This window comes from Protopterus annectens, chromosome 16.part0 (assembly GCF_019279795.1).
Source record: "Protopterus annectens isolate FY-2018-M chromosome 16.part0, PAN1.0, whole genome shotgun sequence".
In the NCBI taxonomy this organism is placed as follows: domain Eukaryota; kingdom Metazoa; phylum Chordata; order Ceratodontiformes; family Protopteridae; genus Protopterus; species Protopterus annectens.
Window position 1 is genome coordinate 71,582,746 of NC_056750.1, and position 26,738 is coordinate 71,609,483.

General features: G+C 41.1%; 1 protein-coding gene across 1 annotated transcript in view; it reads right to left on the reverse strand.

Annotated features, from left to right (window-relative positions):
• LOC122790395 (protein KHNYN-like) overlaps nt 1-26,738 on the reverse strand; it is a 712,085-nt gene that overhangs the window by 126,487 nt on the left and 558,860 nt on the right. Inside the window, exon 5 of the mRNA XM_044057915.1 lies at nt 11,259-11,366. Coding sequence (XP_043913850.1) covers nt 11,259-11,366 — 108 coding nt within the window. The remainder of the gene's footprint in view (nt 1-11,258; nt 11,367-26,738) is intronic.

Consider the following 26,738-nt stretch of genomic DNA (forward strand, 5'->3'; position numbering starts at 1 on the left):
CACAGTACTACTACCTCTGTATAAAGCAGCAGGTAACTGCACATTGAGTAGTGCATGGCCTGCAGGATCAGCACAGTACTACTACCTCTGTATAAAGCAGCAGGTAACTGCACATTGAGTAGTGCATGGCCTGCAGGATCAGCACAGTACTACTACCTCTGTATAAAGCAGCAGGTAACTGCACATTGAGTAGTGCATGGCCTGCAGGATCAGCACAGTACTACTACCTCTGTATAAAGCAGCAGGTAACTGCACATTGAGTAGTGCATGGCCTGCAGGATCAGCACAGTACTACTACCTCTGTATAAAGCAGCAGGTAACTGCACATTGAGTAGTGCATGGCCTGCAGGATCAGCACAGTACTACTACCTCTGTATAAAGCAGCAGGTAACTGCACATTGAGTAGTGCATGGCCTGCAGGATCAGCACAGTACTACTACCTCTGTATAAAGCAGCAGGTAACTGCACATTGAGTAGTGCATGGCCTGCAGGATCAGCACAGTACTACTACCTCTGTATAAAGCAGCAGGTAACTGCACATTGAGTAGTGCATGGCCTGCAGGATCAGCACAGTACTACTACCTCTGTATAAAGCAGCAGGTAACTGCACATTGAGTAGTGCATGGCCTGCAGGATCAGCACAGTACTACTACCTCTGTATAAAGCAGCAGGTAACTGCACATTGAGTAGTGCATGGCCTGCAGGATCAGCACAGTACTACTACCTCTGTATAAAGCAGCAGGTAACTGCACATTGAGTAGTGCATGGCCTGCAGGATCAGCACAGTACTACTACCTCTGTATAAAGCAGCAGGTAACTGCACATTGAGTAGTGCATGGCCTGCAGGATCAGCACAGTACTACTACCTCTGTATAAAGCAGCAGGTAACTGCACATTGAGTAGTGCATGGCCTGCAGGATCAGCACAGTACTACTACCTCTGTATAAAGCAGCAGGTAACTGCACATTGAGTAGTGCATGGCCTGCAGGATCAGCACAGTACTACTACCTCTGTATAAAGCAGCAGGTAACTGCACATTGAGTAGTGCATGGCCTGCAGGATCAGCACAGTACTACTACCTCTGTATAAAGCAGCAGGTAACTGCACATTGAGTAGTGCATGGCCTGCAGGATCAGCACAGTACTACTACCTCTGTATAAAGCAGCAGGTAACTGCACATTGAGTAGTGCATGGCCTGCAGGATCAGCACAGTACTACTACCTCTGTATAAAGCAGCAGGTAACTGCACATTGAGTAGTGCATGGCCTGCAGGATCAGCACAGTACTACTACCTCTGTATAAAGCAGCAGGTAACTGCACATTGAGTAGTGCATGGCCTGCAGGATCAGCACAGTACTACTACCTCTGTATAAAGCAGCAGGTAACTGCACATTGAGTAGTGCATGGCCTGCAGGATCAGCACAGTACTACTACCTCTGTATAAAGCAGCAGGTAACTGCACATTGAGTAGTGCATGGCCTGCAGGATCAGCACAGTACTACTACCTCTGTATAAAGCAGCAGGTAACTGCACATTGAGTAGTGCATGGCCTGCAGGATCAGCACAGTACTACTACCTCTGTATAAAGCAGCAGGTAACTGCACATTGAGTAGTGCATGGCCTGCAGGATCAGCACAGTACTACTACCTCTGTATAAAGCAGCAGGTAACTGCACATTGAGTAGTGCATGGCCTGCAGGATCAGCACAGTACTACTACCTCTGTATAAAGCAGCAGGTAACTGCACATTGAGTAGTGCATGGCCTGCAGGATCAGCACAGTACTACTACCTCTGTATAAAGCAGCAGGTAACTGCACATTGAGTAGTGCATGGCCTGCAGGATCAGCACAGTACTACTACCTCTGTATAAAGCAGCAGGTAACTGCACATTGAGTAGTGCATGGCCTGCAGGATCAGCACAGTACTACTACCTCTGTATAAAGCAGCAGGTAACTGCACATTGAGTAGTGCATGGCCTGCAGGATCAGCACAGTACTACTACCTCTGTATAAAGCAGCAGGTAACTGCACATTGAGTAGTGCATGGCCTGCAGGATCAGCACAGTACTACTACCTCTGTATAAAGCAGCAGGTAACTGCACATTGAGTAGTGCATGGCCTGCAGGATCAGCACAGTACTACTACCTCTGTATAAAGCAGCAGGTAACTGCACATTGAGTAGTGCATGGCCTGCAGGATCAGCACAGTACTACTACCTCTGTATAAAGCAGCAGGTAACTGCACATTGAGTAGTGCATGGCCTGCAGGATCAGCACAGTACTACTACCTCTGTATAAAGCAGCAGGTAACTGCACATTGAGTAGTGCATGGCCTGCAGGATCAGCACAGTACTACTACCTCTGTATAAAGCAGCAGGTAACTGCACATTGAGTAGTGCATGGCCTGCAGGATCAGCACAGTACTACTACCTCTGTATAAAGCAGCAGGTAACTGCACATTGAGTAGTGCATGGCCTGCAGGATCAGCACAGTACTACTACCTCTGTATAAAGCAGCAGGTAACTGCACATTGAGTAGTGCATGGCCTGCAGGATCAGCACAGTACTACTACCTCTGTATAAAGCAGCAGGTAACTGCACATTGAGTAGTGCATGGCCTGCAGGATCAGCACAGTACTACTACCTCTGTATAAAGCAGCAGGTAACTGCACATTGAGTAGTGCATGGCCTGCAGGATCAGCACAGTACTACTACCTCTGTATAAAGCAGCAGGTAACTGCACATTGAGTAGTGCATGGCCTGCAGGATCAGCACAGTACTACTACCTCTGTATAAAGCAGCAGGTAACTGCACATTGAGTAGTGCATGGCCTGCAGGATCAGCACAGTACTACTACCTCTGTATAAAGCAGCAGGTAACTGCACATTGAGTAGTGCATGGCCTGCAGGATCAGCACAGTACTACTACCTCTGTATAAAGCAGCAGGTAACTGCACATTGAGTAGTGCATGGCAGTTTGCATTAAGAAATGTATCTATATGAAGAAACTAGAAAGGCTACAAACATTTTTTCACCAGATTTTCAAACTCATCTTTAGAAGTTACAGGAACAGTCTTGAGAAGTTATCCCTGTTTTCAAAAATGCATAGACTAGTTAGGGGTGATGTCATTCACATTTATACATGTAAACATAATACTGACTTGGTGGATACCATGGGTATTGAATTCATACATCATTTTTTAGGAAATAGAAACAATTATGGGTTTGTAAAATTAGCAATTTCTGCAACACAAATGAGAAGATCTTTTCATATTAGAGCTGGCATCTTATGGCACGTTTTTCGTTTAAGAATCAAGATAGGTTGACACACTAGGGTCTTTTAATCTGTGTTACTGACTAGTTTGTGAAGAGGGTTTACGAGCCTTCATTAACAGACAAGAAACTCTGAATGTTTACAATGAGGCTCTCAGTTGATCCCGTCAACTACTTTTGAAAAATCAAGCAACTGAAATGTGGCAAAGTACTGCCTCTACCATAATGTGTAACAGCAGGTTTAAATATTTATCTTACGGCGATTGCTTGAACACCATTCCTCACAGTCTGTAAATGTCTTCAGGAACTCTGAGATTGCATATGAACCAAATGCAAACTTATTTAGTTTGTAGTCATCTGCAAAGTTACAAATGCAACCAAAATTACCATTCAAACCAAAAACAGAACATTAAACAATTAAAGCCCTAGTAAGTGGCCCTGAAGGTCACATTGTACTATACACTTTCTATATGAATTCAGCCCTCTGAATTTAACTCTAACGACTCTAGTTGAAAGCTACTTGATAATCTAACAAACAAAAATGGCTAGCGATGCAGAAAATTCAGTTATTAATGATTTAAAACAAGGAATGCAACTGAATGCGTTCATATACACAACTGAGAATGGAAACCAGGTTCAAAGGCTAAACTAACAGAATCAAAGAAGCCACCCAAATTAGTAAAAGAGTACTGTGAAAGTACTCAGCAGGTATTACAACATGAAAACAGGCTGAAATTGTGCCATTATTTAAGGGGAGAAGTAAAAAGAATGCTCTATCTTTCCACTCAGATCAATTTAACCTATATTCTGGCTAAAATCATCATGCAAGAAACTCATAATTCATGCAGTTATAGGCTGATCAGTTCACCTTGTATTCTGTATAAAACTTTTGAAAGGTTACAGCTCAGTCTCTGAAAACAAAACTCACTGGATTAGATCTTTTAGACATCTGTCAACATGGACTTAACACCTTCCCAGTACTGTTTTACTACGTTGGGTGATTTCTTTGATAATGTAAGTTCAGCCGCTGAATCTGTTTTTCTGCATCTCTCGGGTCAACCCATGGGCCTCCTTCAATTGACGTTTAAGGCATTACAGGTTCATAGGTTGGTACTAGGCTATCGGCCCTAGGGCCTGTGCAAGCCTAGTCATAACAATTCCCTGGATATTTCTTCCCACAATATTTACTTCTCTGGACCCCTGTCTAGCAGGGCAACTGACATGATCCCCGGGGTGAATTTCCTATCTCCCATCGAATCATCAAGGTTCCTTTTGAAGAGGGCCAAGGAGGCGCTCTGCTTGACATGTATGGGCAGTTTATTCCAGAGTATGGGGAGTCCCTGGGTCAGGAACCTATCCCTCCAGCATGTTTTGTTCATTCTGATAACAAGGATTAGATCCCTGGAGTGTGTGGCTCTGAGGGATTGGGATTTCTTTAAGTGGAGCATGTCCAACAGCTCAGGGTTTGGCATGGCCTTGTATGTTAAGCAGAGATTGCCTCTGAGTAGACGATATGCCACAGAGTATAGCTGGAGTTTTTTTAGACAGTCAGCATATGGTATCTGCTTTAGGCCTGTGATTCTTTTAGTGAGGCATTTCTGTGGCCTTTCCAGCTGTTGCAGATGTCTTGTGAGATGTCTCTCATCACACTTTCAATGTTTAGTGTCCTGCCACCTATGTGGTAATTCATGGGTACATGTTTTTTTCCAAAGGGGATAACTATACATTTCTTGGCATTAAGCTTGAGCCCATGGCTCTGGCACCAGGCATCTGTTTCTGTAAGGCCCTTTTGTAGAATATCCACATCATTTGGGGATTCAATAATGGCTCCCAGTTTGCAGTCATCTGCGAACTTTGTTAGCCAGAGTCCCTTAGTGTTGGCCTATACTTCAGAGACGTAGATGCCAAACAAGAGTGGTCCCAGGACTGAACCCTGAGGTACTCCACTTGTCACTTGTAAGGAGCTGGATTTGGAGTCGGCTACGTTTACAGTCTGGGTTCTGTCAGTAAGCCAGTTGGCAACCCATCGAGTGACGTAGGGATTTATGCCCACCTTAGTAAGTTTATCTATGATTCCAGAGTGGGAGATGGTGTCGAAGGCCTTGGCGAGGTCCAGATAGGCTGTGTGGACTGCCTTACCCTCGTCCACAGCTCTAGAGACTGATTCGAAGAAGTCAGTCAGATTCAGGAGACAAGATTAGACCTTCACAAACCCAAACTGGGTGGGGTCCAGTGTTTGAAGGTTGCCAATGTCTTTGTTTATAAGTTCCATGATAATGCGTTCTATGCCCTTGCAGATCAGGCTTGTCAGACTGATGGGACGGTAGTTCCCGGGATCTAAGGTGGATCCTCCTTTGTGGAGCGGGATAACTGTAGCTGTGCGCCACTCAGTGGGCACGAAGCCTGAGGTGAGGCTATGATTAAACATGACACTTAGGTGAGGTGCCAGTTCATTTTGTAGTTCATGTAGTACACAGCCTGGGATGTCATCTGGTCCCATGGATGCTGTATTCTTAGCTTTGGAGAGTGTGGTTTCTACCTGTGTGGCTGTGATTATCGGAATTTGGCAATCTTTTGGTATTGAGATGGGCCCTTTAGGGGGTGAGAGGGGGGGTGAAGTTGGCACTAAATCGATCTGCCAGGATATTGGCAATATTCTTGGGATCAGTATATTTAATGCCATTCTGTTGTAGCTCAGAGCAGATATGAGCATTGCCATTTAGATTCTTGACATAACTATAGAATGCCTTGTGGTTGTCTTTGGAATCTTTGGCAATTTTATTTTTGTAACTAGCTTTTGAGGATTTTATGAGGGATCTCAGCTTCTTACTGAGGCTGGTGACGGAGTTTTTTGCATCCTGGGATTTTCCTCTTTTCTGCAACAGTTTCTTACTTCTGTTGTATAGTTTGTTTATAGCAGGGGACCACCAGATTGGCTTTCTTTTTTTTTGGAGAAGAGCATCTTGGTTCTATTTGGGATGGCACGATTCATGCACGAGTGGATGTGCTCGTACAGTGCCTTAGTGTAGGATTCTGCAATCGAACTTCCAGATCCCGCCTGCGTGGGTGTTGTGAAGTTTGTCACTTCTGACTTCAGTAGCATGAAGGTGGCTTTGGAGAAGTTTTTTAAGGAAGTTTCCTTACTGGGGGGTGGGGGTGTGATGTGGATGTCAAAGGTGATTTGCTTATGGTCAGACTTGACCAATGAGGGGTGACCACTGGTGTGGAGCATCTATCTCCCATGCTGGTAATGACCAGGTCTAGGATATTGGAGCCCCTGGTGGGACAATGGATTAGTTGATCCAGGGCGTTGCAATTTATGCATTCCAAGAACCGTTGGGAAAAGGAGTTGGTACCAGAGTAGTTTTCCCAATTAATGGCAGGGTAGTTGAAATCACCCAGTATTAGGGTGTTTGGTTGTATCTTAATATTTTCCAGTATGTTTAGAAAGGTGTAGTGAGAATCTTGAGGCATGGTGGGGGATCTGTAGCAAGCTACGATTTGGACTGCAGTCTTACCTAGTGTTAGTTGCACCTGGAAAATTTCAGATGCATTGTTTTGGGCAACTAGCCTGGAGGTGTGAATATCCTTGGTGAATATGGACACTCTTCCACCTTTAGTGTTTCGGTCTTGGTTTTGTGGCCGAAAAGTGTGGTAAGAATTGTAGCCTGGTATTGCAGGGGTGCTCTCTGGAGCCTTGAACCAGGTCTCAGTTACTGCACAAATATCGATGTCCTCCATTTTTAGGAGTGCCTCGAGAGAGTGCATTTTGAGGTTTAGACTTCTAGCATTGAGTAGCATAACCTTCAGATTTTGCATGCTTGTATCTGTTACGGTGGTGGTTTTATCCTTTGAACCTTGCCTAAAAAAAGGCACTATAGGGGCGGCAAGAGTTTTAGCCAGTAACCTGAATCCCAGGGGTGACAGGTACAGACCATCTCTGGCAAAGCATCATGGTTTGTCGATCATGTCTTCCCAGGCACACAAATACTGGATCCCCTTTGAATGACACCAGAAGCTTAGCCAATTGTTGAAGTCAATCATTTTGTTCTTATACTGTGGTATCATTCTAGGCGAAGGCAGGATGCTACTCAGGGCTAGGGTCATACCTACCTTGGTCACATGATCCAAGAGCTCTTCCACGTCTCTATTCATGTATTCCAGGGAGGTACTTCTCAAGTCATTCACTCCAGCATGGACAATGACAGAGTCATATTTGTACTTGTTGTGGAGTGACTTGAGTGCATGCGTTATGTGGCGGATCCTGGCACCCGACAGGCAGCTGACTGTAATTTTCTCCTTGTTCAGCCTGGTGAGTGAGACATCAGTGTGCCTGACTATAGTCACCTATGACTAAAGTGTTGGGTACATTGTCTTGCCTTGGGGGCTGTTGCTGGGTGGCACACTGGTGTTGTGAGCTATGTGTCACTTTGATTGTGACTGGTGCTTGTTTGTGTTTCAGCTTCGGAGGGCCTTGTTGCTTGGAATGTACTCTTGTTATGTTACTTTTCTGTGTGACATTTTCACTTTTTTCTTTGTACTTTTGTATTAGAATTAAGCTCAAGAAGCTTGTATAAAGCATTATGTTACCTATGACAGTGGTTTGGGCACATGTGCAGAAAAAGCAGAACACAATCTGGTGAAAATGATTTGGGACAGACAGGAAGAAGACAAGAGGAAATGAGGGCATCTAGCAAAGAGGTGGATGGACTGCATGAGAGAAGACCTGCGACACTCATGCATGAGTTTTGAAAAAGGTAGAAGAGTGAATGAATAGGGAGAGATGGTAACAAGTGACACGACACCCTGACCCCATGTAGAAAATGGGAAATAGGGGGTTGATGAGGATATTTTGAAAGACTTGCTGTCTGTGTAAGTGACTTACTTTGGTGAAAGACCTATGTACTAACAGGTTTACACTAGGGGCCAGATTCTAAATGACCTGCTTTCAGTATAACTGTCTTTACTCTGGAATTAGGCCCAAGAATATTAAAAGCTTTAGACAGATCATGGAATATGGATTCTGTGTGCTCCCCTTGGTTTTATTTATGATTAACAGTACTGAGGAAGGATAGTAGTGCTATTTCTGTGCTATAACTACAACTAAAATCATGAACTCCGTGTGTGACAGCAAGTTTTTGTTTTTGAATGCATTTTTTACAAGTTTGAAGAGGTGGAAAAAGAATGGCTATGGGCCTACACTAGGTACTTCAGTGTTGTTGTCTTTATGTAGTGGGATTATGTAAAACTGCTTCCGTTGGGAGAGGACATAGGTTTCTTTTCTAGATCAATTTATTACAATTGAAATTGAATATACCATAGATTTGCTGCCAGCTTACGCTATTCTGATGGTTAATGGCCATGTGCTAATGCTGTTAAGCTTTAACTTTCTAATGAGTCTTACGGTAATATCTGTGGAGACTAGGTCAGTTGTGAATGAGGTGTTTCACTAACTATTTCATCAGAATTAGATGAAGCACTCTGTTTTACTATAAGTGAGGTGATTACTTGGTATAAAATGAGTGTTAATTCTCTTGTGCAGCTACTGTCATCTCGGGATGGAATGGAATGGAATGGCTGAAGTTTCCATCCAGGATAAAGAAGATCACTTATTAATGAACCGGACTATTTAAGTTGTTCTTACACTTAGACTGCAGACAACTTCAGAAAAGCTGGCTTGCTTTTAGTTTTCCACTTTCATGTAACATACTTTTCCTGCAACTACTGATAACAGCCCCAAAAGAGCTAATTTATTATTTGCCCATCCCACAGTCACCACATGGCCCAACAAATAATTTCCCAGTTAATCTAACTTCCCTCCTTAATAGTGCCACTATTCATTTTTTTAACCCTTTGTTACATGGGCCCAAGTCTGTAAAGTCCCAAAAAACTAACAAATATTATCGCTAAATACCCACCACCCTTGCATCACATTCCAAATAGCTACTAGAAGCCCATGGTAACATATGCCTTAACCTAGTCGGGGTATAATAATACCTATGGAGATACCCCAACAATAATACCTATGGAGACACCCCCAACAATAACACTTATGGACACATCCCAAACAGTAACACCTATAGAGAGACCTCCAACAATAATACCTATGGAGACACCCCCAAGCAAAACGTCTAAGCCACTTGGATTCTACCACATATTTCAGGGGCAGAAATTCTTTCAGTCACTCACCCTAGCTAACTGACAGGTCTAGTGATGGCTTCTAGCTGGGCTTACCTTTTTGTTGGTTTCTTTTACTTTAATTGAATGATATGTACCCTACTTAGCTATTTCATAGCTTATGAGTTCACCCCTCCTTGCCTTCAGCAAAAATATGATTATCTCAAACCTTCTCTTCCTTCCTGTCATTTTTTTTCCATTTTCTTGAACTTGGTTACCAAACACATAAATCTAAATTGGTTCAATTCCTCTAATCCAAATTTTTACCTGGCCATCTCCCTCCGACGACAGAATCTCTTCCAACTTCTGGTGACTAGTGATTGAGAAGACAGCAAGCAGTATATTTCTTTTATGCTTTACTTTCAAATTTTTGGCCAAGGTCCAAATAACCTTACATGCCCAGGGAATAAAGGCTTTCGACTTCTCAATTTGCAAGACCTTAGGATTCTTTAGCTTTTATGATAAATACCGAAAATACATTTCTTTTCAACGTAAAATACCTGAATTTAGAAATACATGACCATTGAACACGGACTAGTTTGCTGGCACAGCAATATTACAAAAGTACTGGAAAATGAAAAAAAAAAAAAAAAAAAAAATCGCAAAAACACATACCCTCCATACAGGAGCATAGCACTCAGCACACTGAAGTTTATTACTCAAACTCCAGTACAGTGAGAATTCGGACTACAGTAACCTTGGTTGAGAAGGCACTATTGCTATCATAATAGCATTTCAAATCTAAGGGCATTATGCAATAAAGTATCAAAGAATTCATTCTCAAATAATAGTTACACATCTAGAATTTAGAAAGAAATTTAGTTACAGGCAGGATGAGTCTTGTGAAGAACACATCCCTAACACATATGAAGACATCACATGACAGATAAGAGAATAAAACAAGTTAAGCGGTATAGTGACTTCCACAGACAAAAGGAGAATCAGGCAGGCAGTGCATCATATTTCGTGGTACAGTGGTACATCATATCTCACTTTACAAGAGTGCTCACCAAATTCCTTACTGCTTTCACAAGAGTTTCCCAAATCACAGCTTGGCAAAAGAACTACTGAAAAAACTGTGGGGATTCGAAAATAACTGCTGAGTGTGTGCTTGTGTGTGTTGGGGGGAACAAAGCCTAATCCGCCTTCCGCATTAAATATATTCTACTGCAAGTTCAAAGCACCATGGGTAGGTTATATTTGCTTAGAAATGTTAGTGTCTACAACATTTGGTGAAATTCTTTTGTTCAACAGCGATTTTGTTGAAGTGCAATTTGACAGCTCTCAAACTCCTGTCTGTGAACCTGGCTCAGAAATCATACGTTTGCTGGGCCACATTTTATTACTTTTCTGCTCTGCACAATGAAGGGAGGAAATGCATGCAGAAGACCAAACCTCTTATGCTCATAACTGTATATTAATCTAAAGTTACAAATTTCTTAAATTCAGACTTCCTTTAAGTCTGGTCTCATCTCTATGTTTTATATCCGAAACTAGGTGCACGTGACACTAAATCCAGAGACATGAGTTAAGTCAAATTCAGATCTGTTTTGTTCTGGACTTGGATTTCAGACAAATGTACCTTGAATTGGTTAGTGCTGATTTAATCAAATACCTTTGCTGAGAAATCATACTGTGACATCAACACAAAATGTGACACTGCAGGGACAGCAGCTTGGTTGCCCTGTCATAAAGCATGTGCTTTGCTACTAAGGTTTCTCCTAGGTAACAGTAACCAAAGAACAAAATTATTACACACATTACACAGGCGTCTTAGCTCAAAGCTACAAATTGAAATGGACTAGCACTCACCTTTCTTTGATGATATTTTTCCACTTCGGAGACTCGTCAACCAGGTCTTTCAAATTGTCATTGGTCACTATGACACCATCTGTCTGCTCTGCAAGTTGCAGAAGAAACCTGGACAATAATATCAGTGGGTTAGCTTAACTTTCAGATATTATGGATTGCACAGTCTGACAGCCCCAAAACACATTACAGAAAACCGAAGTAAAAGAGAGACTGAAGATGGGAAAGATGATAGCACCTGCTGGGATAAGCAGTGGGATGGTCAGGGGAAGACAACAAATGAGCTTAACTACATAATTATCATAAATCACATGGGATAAAGGGGTCAAAAATACAAACCATTAACAACAGTGTACTCTAACAGTGTACATAACGAGGAAACATAAACACATCATCAAAGATATGCCCAGGAAGGCAACAAAGTCGAATGCTGTACAGCATTATGCACTACATAAACATGTCATCAAAGATATGCCCAGGAAGGCAACAAAGTCGAATGCTGTACAGCATTATGCACTACATAAACACGTCATCAAAGATATGGCAAGGGAGGCAACAAAGTCGAATACTGTACAGCATTATGCACTACATAAACACGTCATCAAAGATATGGCAAGGGAGGCAACAAAGTCGAATGCTGTACAGCATTATGCACTACATAAACACGTCATCAAAGATATGGCAAGGGAGGCAACAAAGTCGAATGCTGTACAGCATTATGCACTACATAAACATGTCATCAAAGATATGGCAAGGGAGGCAACAAAGTCGAATGCTGTACAGCATTATGCACTACATAAACATGTCATCAAAGATATGGCAAGGGAGGCAACAAAGTCGAATGCTGTACAGCATTATGCACTACATAAACATGTTATCAAAGATATGGCAAGGGAGGCAACAAAGTCGAATGCTGTACAGCATTATGCACTACATAAACATGTCATCAAAGATATGGCAAGGGAGGCAACAAAGTCGAATGCTGTACAGCATTATGCACTACATAAACATGTCATCAAAGATATGGCAAGGGAGGCAACAAAGTCGAATGCTGTACAGCATTATGCACTACATAAACACGTCATCAAAGATATGGCAAGGGAGGCAACAAAGTCGAATGCTGTACAGCATTATGCACTACATAAACATGTCATCAAAGATATGGCAAGGGAGGCAACAAAGTCGAATGCTGTACAGCATTATGCACTACATAAACACGTCATCAAAGATATGGCAAGGGAGGCAACAAAGTCGAATGCTGTACAGCATTATGCACTACATAAACACGTCATCAAAGATATGGCAAGGGAGGCAACAAAGTCGAATGCTGTACAGCATTATGCACTACATAAACACGTCATCAAAGATATGCCCAGGGAGGCAACAAAGTCGAATGCTGTACAGCATTATGCACTCATAAATGGAACTATGCTATGCTATGTCTGCAAGGTCTAACTGTGGACTGTGCCTACTGAACAAAACCATGTTTTAGGGGCTCAAACAACTGTGCACTAGGGCAATCTCACCATGCCATCTGCATCATAATGTCTGCCGCCTGGTTATACTGTGCTGAGAATTTGTCTGCTCTCAAACATGGATACAGGGCCCCTGTATACTGTAAATGTGAGCACATTTGGTGTAGACAGCATATGGAATGGCGAGGGTGACCTAGACAGATCTGAGAAAATACCTATTACTACAACTTCATTTATTGGGGACTGCCCATTCTGTATGGAGAAAAAGCATTAGTTTTTCCAAAACAAAATTAAGACTCCAAGGAGTAGCCAGCCACCTATGGGAATTGTATAGTGAACATGAATCAAAGATATGCCCAGGAAGGCAACAAAGTCATGTGTGTGCATGTCTCTCATCCCATATGCACATTATTGTTAGCTTCCATAACTGCATGCTGATGTTTCTATCTATGTGGCACAAACTCAATCACCACACGACTGCACAGGTAGAAAATAGTATTCTTTGTATATTTACATAACAAGTACTTTCAAATTAACAAATAATAGGCAGATGTTGGTGCTGCGGTAGCGTTGTCGCCTCACAGTAAGACGCTGTCCGGTTCAATTCTCAGCTAGAGCATCTTCTGCGTGGAGACATGCGTGAATGGGCGTAACTTCGTTGAAGGTTGTGCATCAGAACTGGTAACTCGGCACGTAAAAATCAACTACCAATCATTAGCGGACTGGAGTTCCGCTGTGGCGACCCCTAACCGGGAAAAGCCAAAAGACACAAACAAACATAGAGATTTTCTATCTGTTTTGATCCCTTGTGAAACTGATCAGAAATTTCATGTATGGGCTCCCTCCTCCCCTCAGGTTTGCCTTACCAAACCAGACCCACTTCTGGTAAGGAGACCACCCCAGAAAACATATGCGGCTACGTTAAAGCTGGGTGGTAGATTAGATGGGCTAGCCCTTAGTGCCACACTACCCTCTGCATTTTACAAGGATTTTCCTGTTATTCCTAATTCTCATCTTCTTGAGAGATCCATGGAGTATGCATACTTCTGAGCTTTCAATTAATCCTGTCTAAAGAGCAGGCTACTACTTGGCACAAACAAGTACGTCTTCCTTTTGTGCACCCAGCGTTTTTCACTGGCCTCTGCCAAGTTAACACTGCCAAGCAGCAGGCCATCTCCTTTTAAGCCGATTCCAGTCAATCAACTCCTGCCCCTGTGTCACTATTTGGTGAGCTGCCAGGGCTTTATACCTAAATGCCATAGGAGTTGGCTGATCCTGTTTCACTTCCAAAGAAACATTGTTTTTATACAGGTAGAGTCTTGGTTCCTACATATAAACATATATCATCTGATAAGCTCTGCTCTGGCAAGTGCTCATTTAGCAACACTGGGGAATTTCTATGCCAGTTTCTTATGGGAGTGGTTCCATTCTACTTCTCATGTGTGTGTGGCTTTCCCCCCACTACACCATACATACACATATAAAACTAACTCTTTGAAATGACAGTCTTGCTGACCAATCTGACTTGATGAAACTTGTAACAAAACCAGGATTTTCACTATTACCTTAAACAGTACTGTAAAAATTAGGCTGATCTTAGTTGACATTTATTTTATAGAAATGAGGGCCATTCATACATTTCTGTAGACAGTCTTACTTCATCTTCCTGGATCCAACTATAACAATAACATGGTCACAAGATCATGATTAAACTCACTCCACCAGTTTTATTAACCTGAACAACCAAGCCCAATACTTACTCCGATATGTTACAGAGCATATGTCTATTTATTCTCTTTGCCTCAATAAATGCACAGATCTACAGAAACACACGCACAAAAAAAAAAAAAAAAAAACTGAACAGATTCCTGAGGCAGTAATGAAATAAAATAAAACTACAAAACAAAGCACTACTAACAGTGCAATAAGGAAGCCTTCAGCATAGTTAATTTTAATAGCCGCTTTTGTATAAACCAAACTTCATCAGAAAATATTTTGTGTCTAAAATCCACTGCAACTATACAGTTCAAACACACAATCCGACCAATAACTGAATACAATCAATTAAGCTAATTAAACGATTAAACCAAGTAAATTAATATATAGCTGTTAACCCTTCGATAACCACCTAGCTTGAGATCCCTAAGAAACGCTTTATTTTTATCATTTCGTTCAAGCCCGGTGGAGAATCAGTGTTAACTTGACCTGCCAGTCTGCTGCTTTTTTCTGCACTTGATTCTTAACCTTGCCACCGCTCTTACCCTCAAATACTTGTTCTTAAACTGCAAAAGTAAACTTAATTTGTTGCATGAAAAAGAATATCTAGCTAAGGCATTTTGTCATCCTTAGTTTTTATTGCATAAACATGTTCTCTTATCCTATTTCTTAGTTTTCTTGTGGTCATCCCCACACAGAAGCTGAAACAACCTGAACATACACCAATTTACACCACTCCTGCAGTGTCCTTCAATATTAAACCTGCAAGCTTTGCAACTGTTACACTTATAAGTGCCCCAGTTTTTGCTGGTGCTAGGGGTTAAATCTTAGTGTTATCAACATTTAGCATATATTTGACACAAATACCTTTTTGTGTACAAAAAGTGGTTGCTCTCCAAAAATTCTATAAAGGTCATTATTCCCTGTAATGACTTCCAGTTTTTCTTAACAATATGCTTAATATGGCAAATGACATATGAAGACTATATCGTGGACCATATAGGCTCATAGGTATGTACTAGGACAATGACCTTGGGGCCTTTACAAGCCTAGCCCATAGGATTACCCTGGCATCGTGCCACCTGACCTTAGTTCTCAGTGCCTCTGTCGAGCAGAGCCATTGGAGTGATCCCCGGGGTGATTTTTATATTTCCCATCCACTCATCAAGATTTCTCTTGAAGAGGGCCAGTGAGGGGCTCTGCTTGACATGTATGGGAAGCCTATTCCATAGCATGGGGAGTCTCTGGCTTATGTACCTGTCCCTCCAGCATGTTCTGTTGATTGTGGTAATGAAACTGAGGTCTCTGGAGCATGTGGTGCAGAGTGATTGGGATTTCTTTAGATGTAGCATTTCTAAAAAGGCTGGGTCAGACATGGCTTTGTAAGTCAAGCAGAAAGTGCCTCTAAGTAGGCGATATGAGACAGAGAATAGTTGGAGTTTTTTTTAGTCTGTCCATATAGGACAAATGTTGAAGGCCTAGGATCTTTATGAGGTACTTTTGCGGCCTCTCCAGTTGTTGCAGGTGTTTGGTGAGGTACACGCCAAATGGGGCATTGTACTCAGTGACTGGCCTAATGAGGGAAGAGTACAGGGAGACAATGACCTCTTTCTTCCTAGATGCAAAACCCTTAGTAATGAGATGTGCCACATAGAAGGACTTTCTGACCACAGTGGCAATGTGATGGTCAAAAGAAAGTTGCTGTCAACCTGTGTTCCCAGATCTCGTATAATGCCTTCTGTATTCAGTGGACTATCATTGATGTGGTAATTCATGGGAACCGGGTTTTTCCCAAAGGGGATAACGACACATTTTTTTGGCATTGAGCTTAAGGCCGTGGTTCTGACACCAGTCATTGGTCTCAGTGAGGCCTTTCTGTAGGATATCAACATCACTCGGGGAGTTAATAATAGCTCCCAACTTGCAATCGTCTGTGAACTTTGTCAGCTAGAGTCCCTTCATGTTGGCCTGGACTTCAGACAAGTAGATACCAAACAGGAGAGGACCCAAGACCAAACCCTGTGGGACTCCACTTGTGACTGGCCGGCAGTCTGACTTGCAGTCAGCTACTTTCACACTGTGGGTTCTATTTGTGAGCCAGTTTGCAACTCACCTAGTGATATAGGGGTTGATGCCTAGCTTAGTGAGTTTTTCAATGATTCCTGAGTGGGGAATGGTATCAAAGGCCTTGGCCAGATCAAGGTAGGCTGTATGAACCACCTTGCCTTCATCCAGAGCTCTGGTGACTGACTCAAAGAAGTCGACCAAGTTGAGCAGGCATGATCTACCCTTCACAAAACCAGACTGTGTGGGATCCAGAGTTTGGAGATTCCCTATATCCTTGTTTATTAGGTCCATGATGATGCGTTCCATAGCTTTGCATATCAGACTAGTCAGGCTAATGGGGCGATAGTTCCCAGGGTCTGTAGTTGCTCCTCCTTTGTGGAGATGCTTATTATCATAGGTTCATACTAGGCTATGTGCCCTAGGGCATTTATAAGCCTAGCCAGAGTGTGTTTGGCTTTCGCCACCCATTTTAAATTAATTTTGCTATGCCCTTTTTTGAGGTTATAGGTTCATAGATCAACCCCTGCATCAGTAGTAAACCCTTGTGCTACATTATTATTGCTGTTCTTACTTTTATTTTAAAATCCATTCAAGATGATGGGTTTAAACTGTTCTTGCCTCTTTAAACAGACTTCTTGGGCAGTTTTCTCTAAAAACTCAGCCTGACAGCCACTAGCTAAAAGGACAGTAACGATAAACTTTATTTCTTGCTGAAAATATCATACAGGAGGCTCTAATAAACTGGCTTCTGGGTACATTTCTTTTGACAAGCTGAGAAAATTACCGTGAAAATGGAGATATCCATTAGAAAAAGCATCTTTCCTGTGGATTTTACTATCAAATCTCCTCTTTTCCAAATTCCATTCTAGTTGTATATCTAAAAAGGAAATATTATGACCCATATCTCCTGCTGTAAACTGAAGAAAAGGGGAGCTATGATTTAAATGTACACAAAAATCTAGATGACTACATACTTCTTCAACAATAAAAAAACAAGTCGTCCACAAATCTTCTGTAAAAGAAGACATTTTTTATTGTCAATGATAGTAGGTAATATCTCCCTTCACCAGCCAAGCACAAGGCTAGAATAAGTTGGGGCAATGGTTGTCCTCATCCAAATGCCCTTTCTCTGCTGGTAATTCTTACAGAAAAAGAAAAAAAAATGTTTTTTAGGTGGATTTCCAAAAGGGAACAATATAAATTAACTAAACTATTGTATGTTCGTATACTTAGTTAAAAAGGACCTCACGTATTCCACCCCATCTTCATCTGGAATAGAAGTAAAGAGAAATACTACATCTACTATAAACATAAAATTCATAGTGCCCTCGTACTGGTATTCCTGACTGAATGACATGATGCTACCTAAGAAGTCCAAGGAATCAGGTATACATGACTGAAGCTGTTGAACTAGTGGGTTAAAAACAGCATCTAAAAACAAGGAAATTCCCTCCGTGATGGTCGGTGGTATTTTTATGAATTTTGGGTATTCCAAATAATACCCTGATATGTGGTTTATCTGTGATTAAAAAATGTACAAATTGATATCTATATCTCCATACATAAGATATTCATACAGGCAATATTGGATGTATTACTGACGTTTATGAATGTCATTGTGACGGCCTCTCTACCCCAGTCCAGTAGTCAAGAAGCCTCAATCCCCACCACTGACACCAGTCAGAAATGATCACTAAGAACAGGAATGAATTGGCACAGTGTTTTAAGATGTAGCTCTCTGCGCATCAAGCACAATTTCCCCAAAAGCACACAGGGAACACGCTCCAGACTTGGGACTAAACTTTTTGTCTCTCCAGAGCCCAAACAAGACTAACTGTGGAGCGCTGTGTCCCAGTTCCAAGTAGCTGACAAACCCACACCTGGATATTTGATTTTCACATTTATTGATTTATTTATTTAACATTTGTTTACTGGGAAAGTCAGACTTGGAACAAAGCCAATTTTCAGTGGAGGCCCAGGGAGAAATGCTCCAGATGCAATGTGGGAGGAAACCGGAGTACCCAGAGAAAACCCACATGAATGCAGGGAGGACATGCAGACTCTGCACAGAATGTACTCCAGCCAAGAATCAAACTGGAAAACCTCTTGCTGTGAGGTGACAATGCTACATCTGCACCACTGCCCGTCCATGTGCACTCCTGGGAAAGGCTGGTAAGGATTTACTAGCTGTATCCCCTTCTGCCTAGACTATAAAGTAACCACACTACCACCTGTCAACCACACTATCAGTACTAATATAAGAATTTAAACCTTTAATCCTTTCAACTAGAATTTCATCATATATCACGAAAATTAAAGAATTCAGACCCTGGATGTTGCCAGAACTACAATTATTTCTTGAAATTAATAATACAACAGAAATCAGTAAAGTCATGGTTTGAGACTCATTAAAAGCGTATTTATTTGGTAAGACCTTTAGCTGGTACAAAAACAAAGTCAGAGAGTGGGAATCTGAATCATGAGACTTGCAAACCAGACTCTTGTCAGTAAAATCTAAACAAAAAATCAGAATTGTCCAGAAGTCAAAAAAGAAATAGAGGAATTAAATAAAAAATATAATGAAATTCTAACACACAAAAGTTGTCTAGCCTTGGAAAAATTAAAAATAAACTCATTAGCCACCTCCCCCAGATATCTACATAACTTATCTACAAGAATTAAAATACAATCTAAAGCAAATAACATTAGTAGTATATATCATGAAAAGAAAGGGAAAAAAAGCATCAGATATAGGAGACATCCTTGAAGCATTTTGGTTCCATTATATGGAACACTTCAAAAAAGAAGACTTAAGATACCAACCAAATAAACTTAGATACAAATCTTATCAATATAAAAAAAATTCCCGAAAACTTAAAACTAGACCTACAAAAACCTATAGCCTACAAAGAAATTGTTGACAAGATAAAAGAAAGTAAATCTAACAAAGCTCCAGGGATAGATGGTATAATTACGGAAATTTACAAACTCTTCCCTTCAACAGTAATCTCCCTTTTTCATAAAACTTTGCTAGAAGTCCAGACAGAAGCAAAAATACCACCCTCATGGAAATATTCTCTCATAACACCAATTCTAAAAGATAATAAACCATCAGACCTTTGCACCTCATACAGACCTATATCATTACTGAATAATGATTACAAAATATGCATGTCAATCCTAGCTAACAGAATGAAAATTCCACTTTCAAAGACAATTAACAATGATCAAACTGGATTTATATACAACAGGCACACACATGATAATATTAAAAGGATACTTACTCTTATAGATTATGTGAATAAAGAAGATAGAGGAACACTTGCAATCAGATCAGACATAGAAAAAGCCTTTGATTCCCTCAACTGGGAATATCTATTTAAAACTTTAGCATTATTTGAATTTCCTCCTCCCTTCATCTTATTACTAAAACATATATATTAATAACTTATCCTACATTAAATTAGGTCCTTTCACCTCAGAATCTATCCATATAACGAAAGGTACTAAACTAAAAACATATATATTAATAACTTAACCTACATTAAATGAGGTCCTTTCACCTCTGAATCTATCCATGTAACGAAAGGTACTAAACTAAAAACATATATATTAATAACTTAGCCTACATTAAATTAGGTCCTTTCACCTCAGAATCTATCCATATAACAAAAGGTACTAAACTAAAAACATATATATTAATAACTTAACCTACATTAAATGAGGTCCTTTCACCTCTGAATCTATCCATGTAACGAAAGGTACTAAACTAAAAACATATATATTAATAACTTAGCCTACATTAAATTAGGTCCTTTCACCTCAGACTCTATCCATATAACAAAAGGTACTAAACAAGGATTACCCCTTTCTCCTGTTTTATTTGCTTTGGCTATAGAAATACTTGCAGAAATAATATGCAATGATCCAGGAATAAAAGGAATAGAAGTCTATGACCAGTACATATCGAAAATAATGCTTTTTGATGATGATATTTTATTAACCCTATCAAATTCCAGAGAGTCATTAGGAGAGCTAGAATAAGTAATGGAGAAATTTTATAAGATTTCAGGTCTACACTTTAATAGATCAACATCAAAATTAAGAAAAAAGAACTACAAGTTACAGATAAATCCACCACAGGAAAACAAGAACTTAAGCTAAATTATTTAGGAATAGTGTTATGCAAAAATATAAATGAAACTATATTAATAAATTATAAAAACATTACTGAAACAATAAATATATATATATAGAAAAGTGGAACAAAATTATATTAACTTTTGAAGACAGATTGCAATTAATAAAAATGGTCTTATTGTCCAAAAATACTATAGCATTAGCAATACAGTTAATTCCTGAAATATGCATTCTTAAAGAACTAAACTCATGTTTAATAAATTTTTTATGGTATCCCAAAATGAATAGAGTAGCTCTAACTCATCACATTAGACCCTGGAAACAAGGAGGATTGAACTTCCCAGAACTAGAAACATATATAAAATTATCTGTGGTTAAAACTACACTGGATAAACCCAAATTATTTTGCCAACTGGAAATAATTAACAATGGCTATATTAACAAATGAATTTAATCTGTTAAAAAAAATTGTAATAGTAGACAAATCAAACAAACCCTGGTACATACTATGCATAAGTATACAATATAATATAACAAAACCTTCTAAAACAACACTGATTAATCATTACATCAATTCCTTTAGGAAACGTATCAATGCAAATATAGATCTAAAATTTTGGTTTGACCTTTTAACCCCATTGACCATCACTAAGAACTTTCCTGACAAAATATATAGGGAAACAACCTCCTGGGTACAAAATGGATTATTATGCTGGTTTCAATGTGTAAATAGATGTTTTAGATATAAATGTGATAAAAACTGCTTACAATACTCCAACACAGAACTGGTTAACCTTACAAAGCATTCCAATGTACACTCAAGATTTACGCAGATTAATTAATAATTCCTCATTTAAAGAAATTCCAAATCTAATAAATTTTCTGTATGAATTTATATATAATAGCTGTGAAAAGAAAAATTCCATTTCAAATTAAGACGTCACTAAAACAAGCACAAGTACTCTCAAGATGTTAAAAGTATTCTCTAAAAGACCTGCCACAATGAAAGGTATAACAATATTTAATAAATAATAAAATAGAAAACATAAAAATGACAAATATCTAAGTACAATAAACACCAGAGTTTCAATCACAAGAGAAATATAAATAACATTAGTTGGACATATTCAAACTTGATGAAAAGCAGTACTTAACTAATCTCACTGTATTTCCTGACTGTCTAAAGAACAACTGTTCTCTAGTTAGCTTAATTAATACAGCAAGTCAAGATTAGATGCTGAGATGCTTACTTCCATATGGCAAGGTGATGAGCTTCCAAACTAAACTGAATTGAACTCAAATCAAATAACTGAACAACTGTCTTTGATAACTGAAAAAGATATTTTATATCAGATTCCAAAGAAAACAAAACAAACTGCTGTGAGATTTCCATCCTCTCACTTCTGGTTATAGAATTACATCACATTTGATCACCTGACTCTGATACAATACACACAGAGCTTTGCTAATATATGTTGCAGTATTTGACAGCTATAGAACATTTTCAAAAATGTCTACTCTTCCCTTCCAGAATTCTTTGTTTAAACAAACATTTAATTAGTTACATAACACTGTTGATACATTTTTAACACAAGCATCTGCACATGTCTGTGTGACAGTCAAATGACAAAATTATTTTACAAAACGTCAGCTAACTATGCTGGCATATGTTACACATGCACTGCCCCACTCTCCCTGGCACATATGGCAATACCTCACATCATTACACCCGCCCCATTTGAAGACTCATGCCAGTCTTTCAAGTGACCATGGAAAAATGTTGCTCAAGAAAAAGGAGCCTGTCTGGGAACACATTAACCTATACCCTTGTCTTGAAAGTCCATCTGCATTGCCACTGCTGACCCCAGTATAGTGCTGTACTGGCATGTCATATGCCTGCAACCCTAGGCTTTACCTTAATAACTTGGCATTTTGTGGCTGACTCTATGTAGCCATGCTAAGGAATTGTTGTTCTGTAACCACAATGAATTTCCTTCCATACAAAAGTCTGAAGTTTCTGCAGTGCCCATACTATGGCTAGATTTTCTTTTTCTACAGCTACGTAACATTCCTCCCTCGGTTGGAGTCTATGGCTGAGATATACAACTGGGTGCTCTTCTCCCTTTGAGGAAACTTGGATGAGTACAGCCCACACCCCACGGTTTGAAGCATCCACCTGTACAACAAATTCTTTGCTGAAATCTGGACTGGCTAACACAGGGGGTCCTCCCAAAACCCCATTAAGGTTTTGGAATGTCTGCTTGCAGGTTGGGGTCCACATCACCTTAAATGGCCTATTTTCCTTGTCAAATCTGTGAGGGAAGCAGCTACTGTACTATAATTGGGAACAAAGTTTCTGTAGTACCCCTCTGTCCCCAAGAATGCCCTCACCTGCTTTTTGGTAACAGGGGCAAGCCATGACTGAATAGCTTATACTTGGGCAGATTCTGGCCTAATCTTACCACTCTCTGCTCTATGTTCCAGGCAGGAGACCTCTGCCACACCCACCTGACACTTACTTGGCTTAATGGTCAACCCTGCCCTTTTTAGTCTACCCAGGTCTTCCCTGACATACTGAAGGTGGTCTTGCCAGGAATGGCTGTAGATAGTAGTATTATTCAGGTACGCTAGGGCATAATCTCCTGCCCCTGCTAGGATACGAGCTACCAGCCTCTGAAAGGTTGCTGGGCATTTGTAATCTCAAAGGGCATCTTTGTGAACTTGTATAATCTGAAAGGAGTCACAAAGGCTTACTTTTCTCTAGCAATGGGAGTCAAGGGCATCTGCTAGTAGTCCTTGGTCAGATCAATAGTGGTCAGATACTTAGCCCCACCCAACTGCTCTAAGGGTTCTTCTGTTCCAGGCATGGGCTAAGCTTATGACACTGTAGTCCTCGCAGACTCTGATGCCATCAACCTTCTTTGGTACCAGCACCACTGGAGAGGCACAAGGGACTGCTTGACTCCTGGACTACCTCCAGTTCCAACATTTCTCATATCTCCTCCCTCAGAGACTGTCTGACTCACTCAGGAACACATAAGGGGCCTTCTTGATAGGCCTTTGGGGTCCTGTATCCACATGGTGCTGCACCAGGTGGGTGTGCCCAGGATTCCCAGTGAACATATCCCCAAACTCCTGCAACAATGCTCGTATTTCTCGAACCTGAGTAGGGGATAGCCGCTGAGATATTGATACCCCTTCCACAGAGCTATCAGTCTGAGCCTCACTGAGGAGATCAGTTACCAGATCCCTGCAGACTCCACTTGCCATCCACTGCAAATACTCGGCACCACAGGCTCCCTATCATGGTAAGGCTTCAACATGCTAACATAGTACAGTCTGTGCCCCTGCCTCCTGCCTAGCAGGTTTAACATGTAATTGAATTCACTGACCTTCCTTAACACTTTGAAGGGTCCCCCCCAAGCTGCCTGCAGCTTACTGTGTCTAACAAGAATGAACACCATAACCTGCTGTCTCATAGCATACTCTCGGGCTTGAGTATTCCTGTCACAGCAGACCTTTTTTTGCTGTTGGGCTCCTGCCAGGTTCTCCTGTGCCAAGCCCATGAGCTCCATAAGCCTTGTCTTGAGGTTTGGGACATATGCCACAAAAGACTCCTTATGGGATTCACATTCACCCTCCCACTTATCATGAATCAAATCTAAAGGCCTCCTCACCCTATGTCAATACAGCAAATCAAAGAGTGAAAAACTTGTAGATTCCTGGGGTACATGTCTATATGCAAACAGTAGATGGAGAAAACATTTGTCCCACTCTCCCCTAAATGGTCTGCAAATGCCCATAGCATGGTCTTTAATGTAGAGTTTAACCTCTCCACAAGAGCATTAGTCTGGAGGTGGTAGGGGGTTGTCTTTATGTGCTTCACCCCACAATGCTTCCAAACAAAAGACAGCAGGTCTGACAAGAAATTGGCCCCATTGTCAGTCAGTATTTCTCTCGGGAAACCTACCCTGCTGAAAATCTTTAACAAAGCATTTGCCATCTTCTCTGCTTTGATGGAGGATAGAGCCACTGCCTCAGGGTATCTACTAGCATAATCTACTACCACCAGGCTATACTTCCCTGTGGAACTTGACATGCTCAAATGCCCCACAATATCCATAGCTACCCTCTAAAATGGCTACTCAATCACAGGCAAAGACATCAACAGAGCTTTGACCTTGTCCCCTTGCTTTGCCTATCTTTTGGCACTGCTCACTGGCCCTGCACTACCCTGTTACATCCCTTGCAATCCTAGGCCAATAAAAGTCCTGCATAATACGTCTCTTAGTATGCTTTATGCCCATATGACCTGCAAAACGAATGCCATGGGCTATGGCTAGAAGTGCCAGATGGTATGCTCTGGGCATTACCACCTGCTGTAATACCTCACCCTCTAGGCCTCCCTCAGGGCTCCACTCTCTCTACAGTAACCCTTTGTTCCAGTATACAGACTCCCCTTTTCCTTGATCTTCAGGTGTCTCCTTAGCTACCTCCCCTCAAGCCTCATACTGTAGGGTCCAAAAGCTGAGCCTACCTCAAACTCCACCTTTGTGACTCTTCCCAGCTCCCCTTCCACAGGATGCCTAATATCTTCTGACATTGGTGCCTCACTGTCAGTCAGGGTGCTATCACTCACCTCCGTCCTTGCAGTCAACTTGCCAACAGGAACACCAGTACCCATCAACAGCTGTGGCTCACTTTCAGGCTCATGTCTACAAGGTAGCTCCCTCTGTGAAATAGCCACATCATCAGCCCCAGCTTCAGGTGTGGGATCTGTCCGGGTCTTCCCAGGCTATCAGACCTACATGCCCGTCACCAAGCCTGACCATGTGAAAATGCATGCACACAAGGTACTGCATTATCAAAACAATTCCCTATCAAGACATCTGCAGGAATATCCTCAAACACAGCTACCTGCTTGCTTCCTTTTCCACCTTCTCAATCAAGGTGAACCTTGGGTAAAGATACCTGGAATGGGATCCCTCCTAAAAGCTTTGATTGGAGTGGACTGACCAGGCAAGTACTACTCCTCTTGAACCACTGCAGGCTTCACAATGGTTATGTCAGAGGCTGTGTCTCTCTTAGCAGTGGCCTGTCTTCCATCCATTAAGATAGGATACAAACTCCAGTGATAGTTTGGTATCCCTGTTGTCGCCAGACAACTTACTACTGGCACACTGTTATTCCCACTTGCTGGTTCCCTCACCTATTGTTCCCCACCTTGCTTCAGTGGACATTTGTATGCTACATGGCCCCTCTAGTTGCATTTAAAACATTTAATCCCTGATCCTGGCAGTGTACCTAAACTAGTGGCTTCCCGTTACTGGTCGACTCTGTTGGGGTGATTTAGGCTGCCCACCATGGATTCCCTTATGTCCACATGCTGCACTGGGTATCCATTTCTTGTGCAGTGATACTCTGCTTGCTAAGTAGAGAGTTACATTTCCAGTCTGCCAACCAGATTCTCATGTCCTCATGCAAAGTACTAAAGGCTTGTTCCATTACCAAAATGTCTGCCAGTCTTTCAAAAGTGGTGACCTGACACCCACTCAATCACCTATGAAAATAAGTGCTTAACTCAGCCATATAATCACATACATTTTCAGCTGCTTTGCGTCTATGCTCACAAAACTTTTTTTCTGCAAGCTTCAGGCGTTTACTTATAACAGTTCAATAAACATTTTACTCTATCACAGTTTAAACAATCAGTATCAGACAATTTAGAAATAGCAGTTACAGATTTACCATGGAGTAAGAGGGTCAGGAACCGTACCCAGAGCTCTTGATCAACATTACACCGTTTACATACTCTTTGAAATATATGAATAAAATTATCAAAGTCATCCCCCTCTGCATACAGTGGAAGACATTTTCTGACCTTTTTTATTGCTTCTGGGGTCCAGTTAGTCCCTTCCCTATTACCTGCACGACCATGAAGAATAGTCGACCTTTCACTCTCATGCTGATGCTGCTTCTCCTTTTCTTCATCCTCCAAATGCCTCAGCCTCTCTTCAATCTCCAAATGCCGCAGCCACTCTTCAATCTCCAAATTCCGCAGCCTCTCTTCAATCTCCAAATGCCT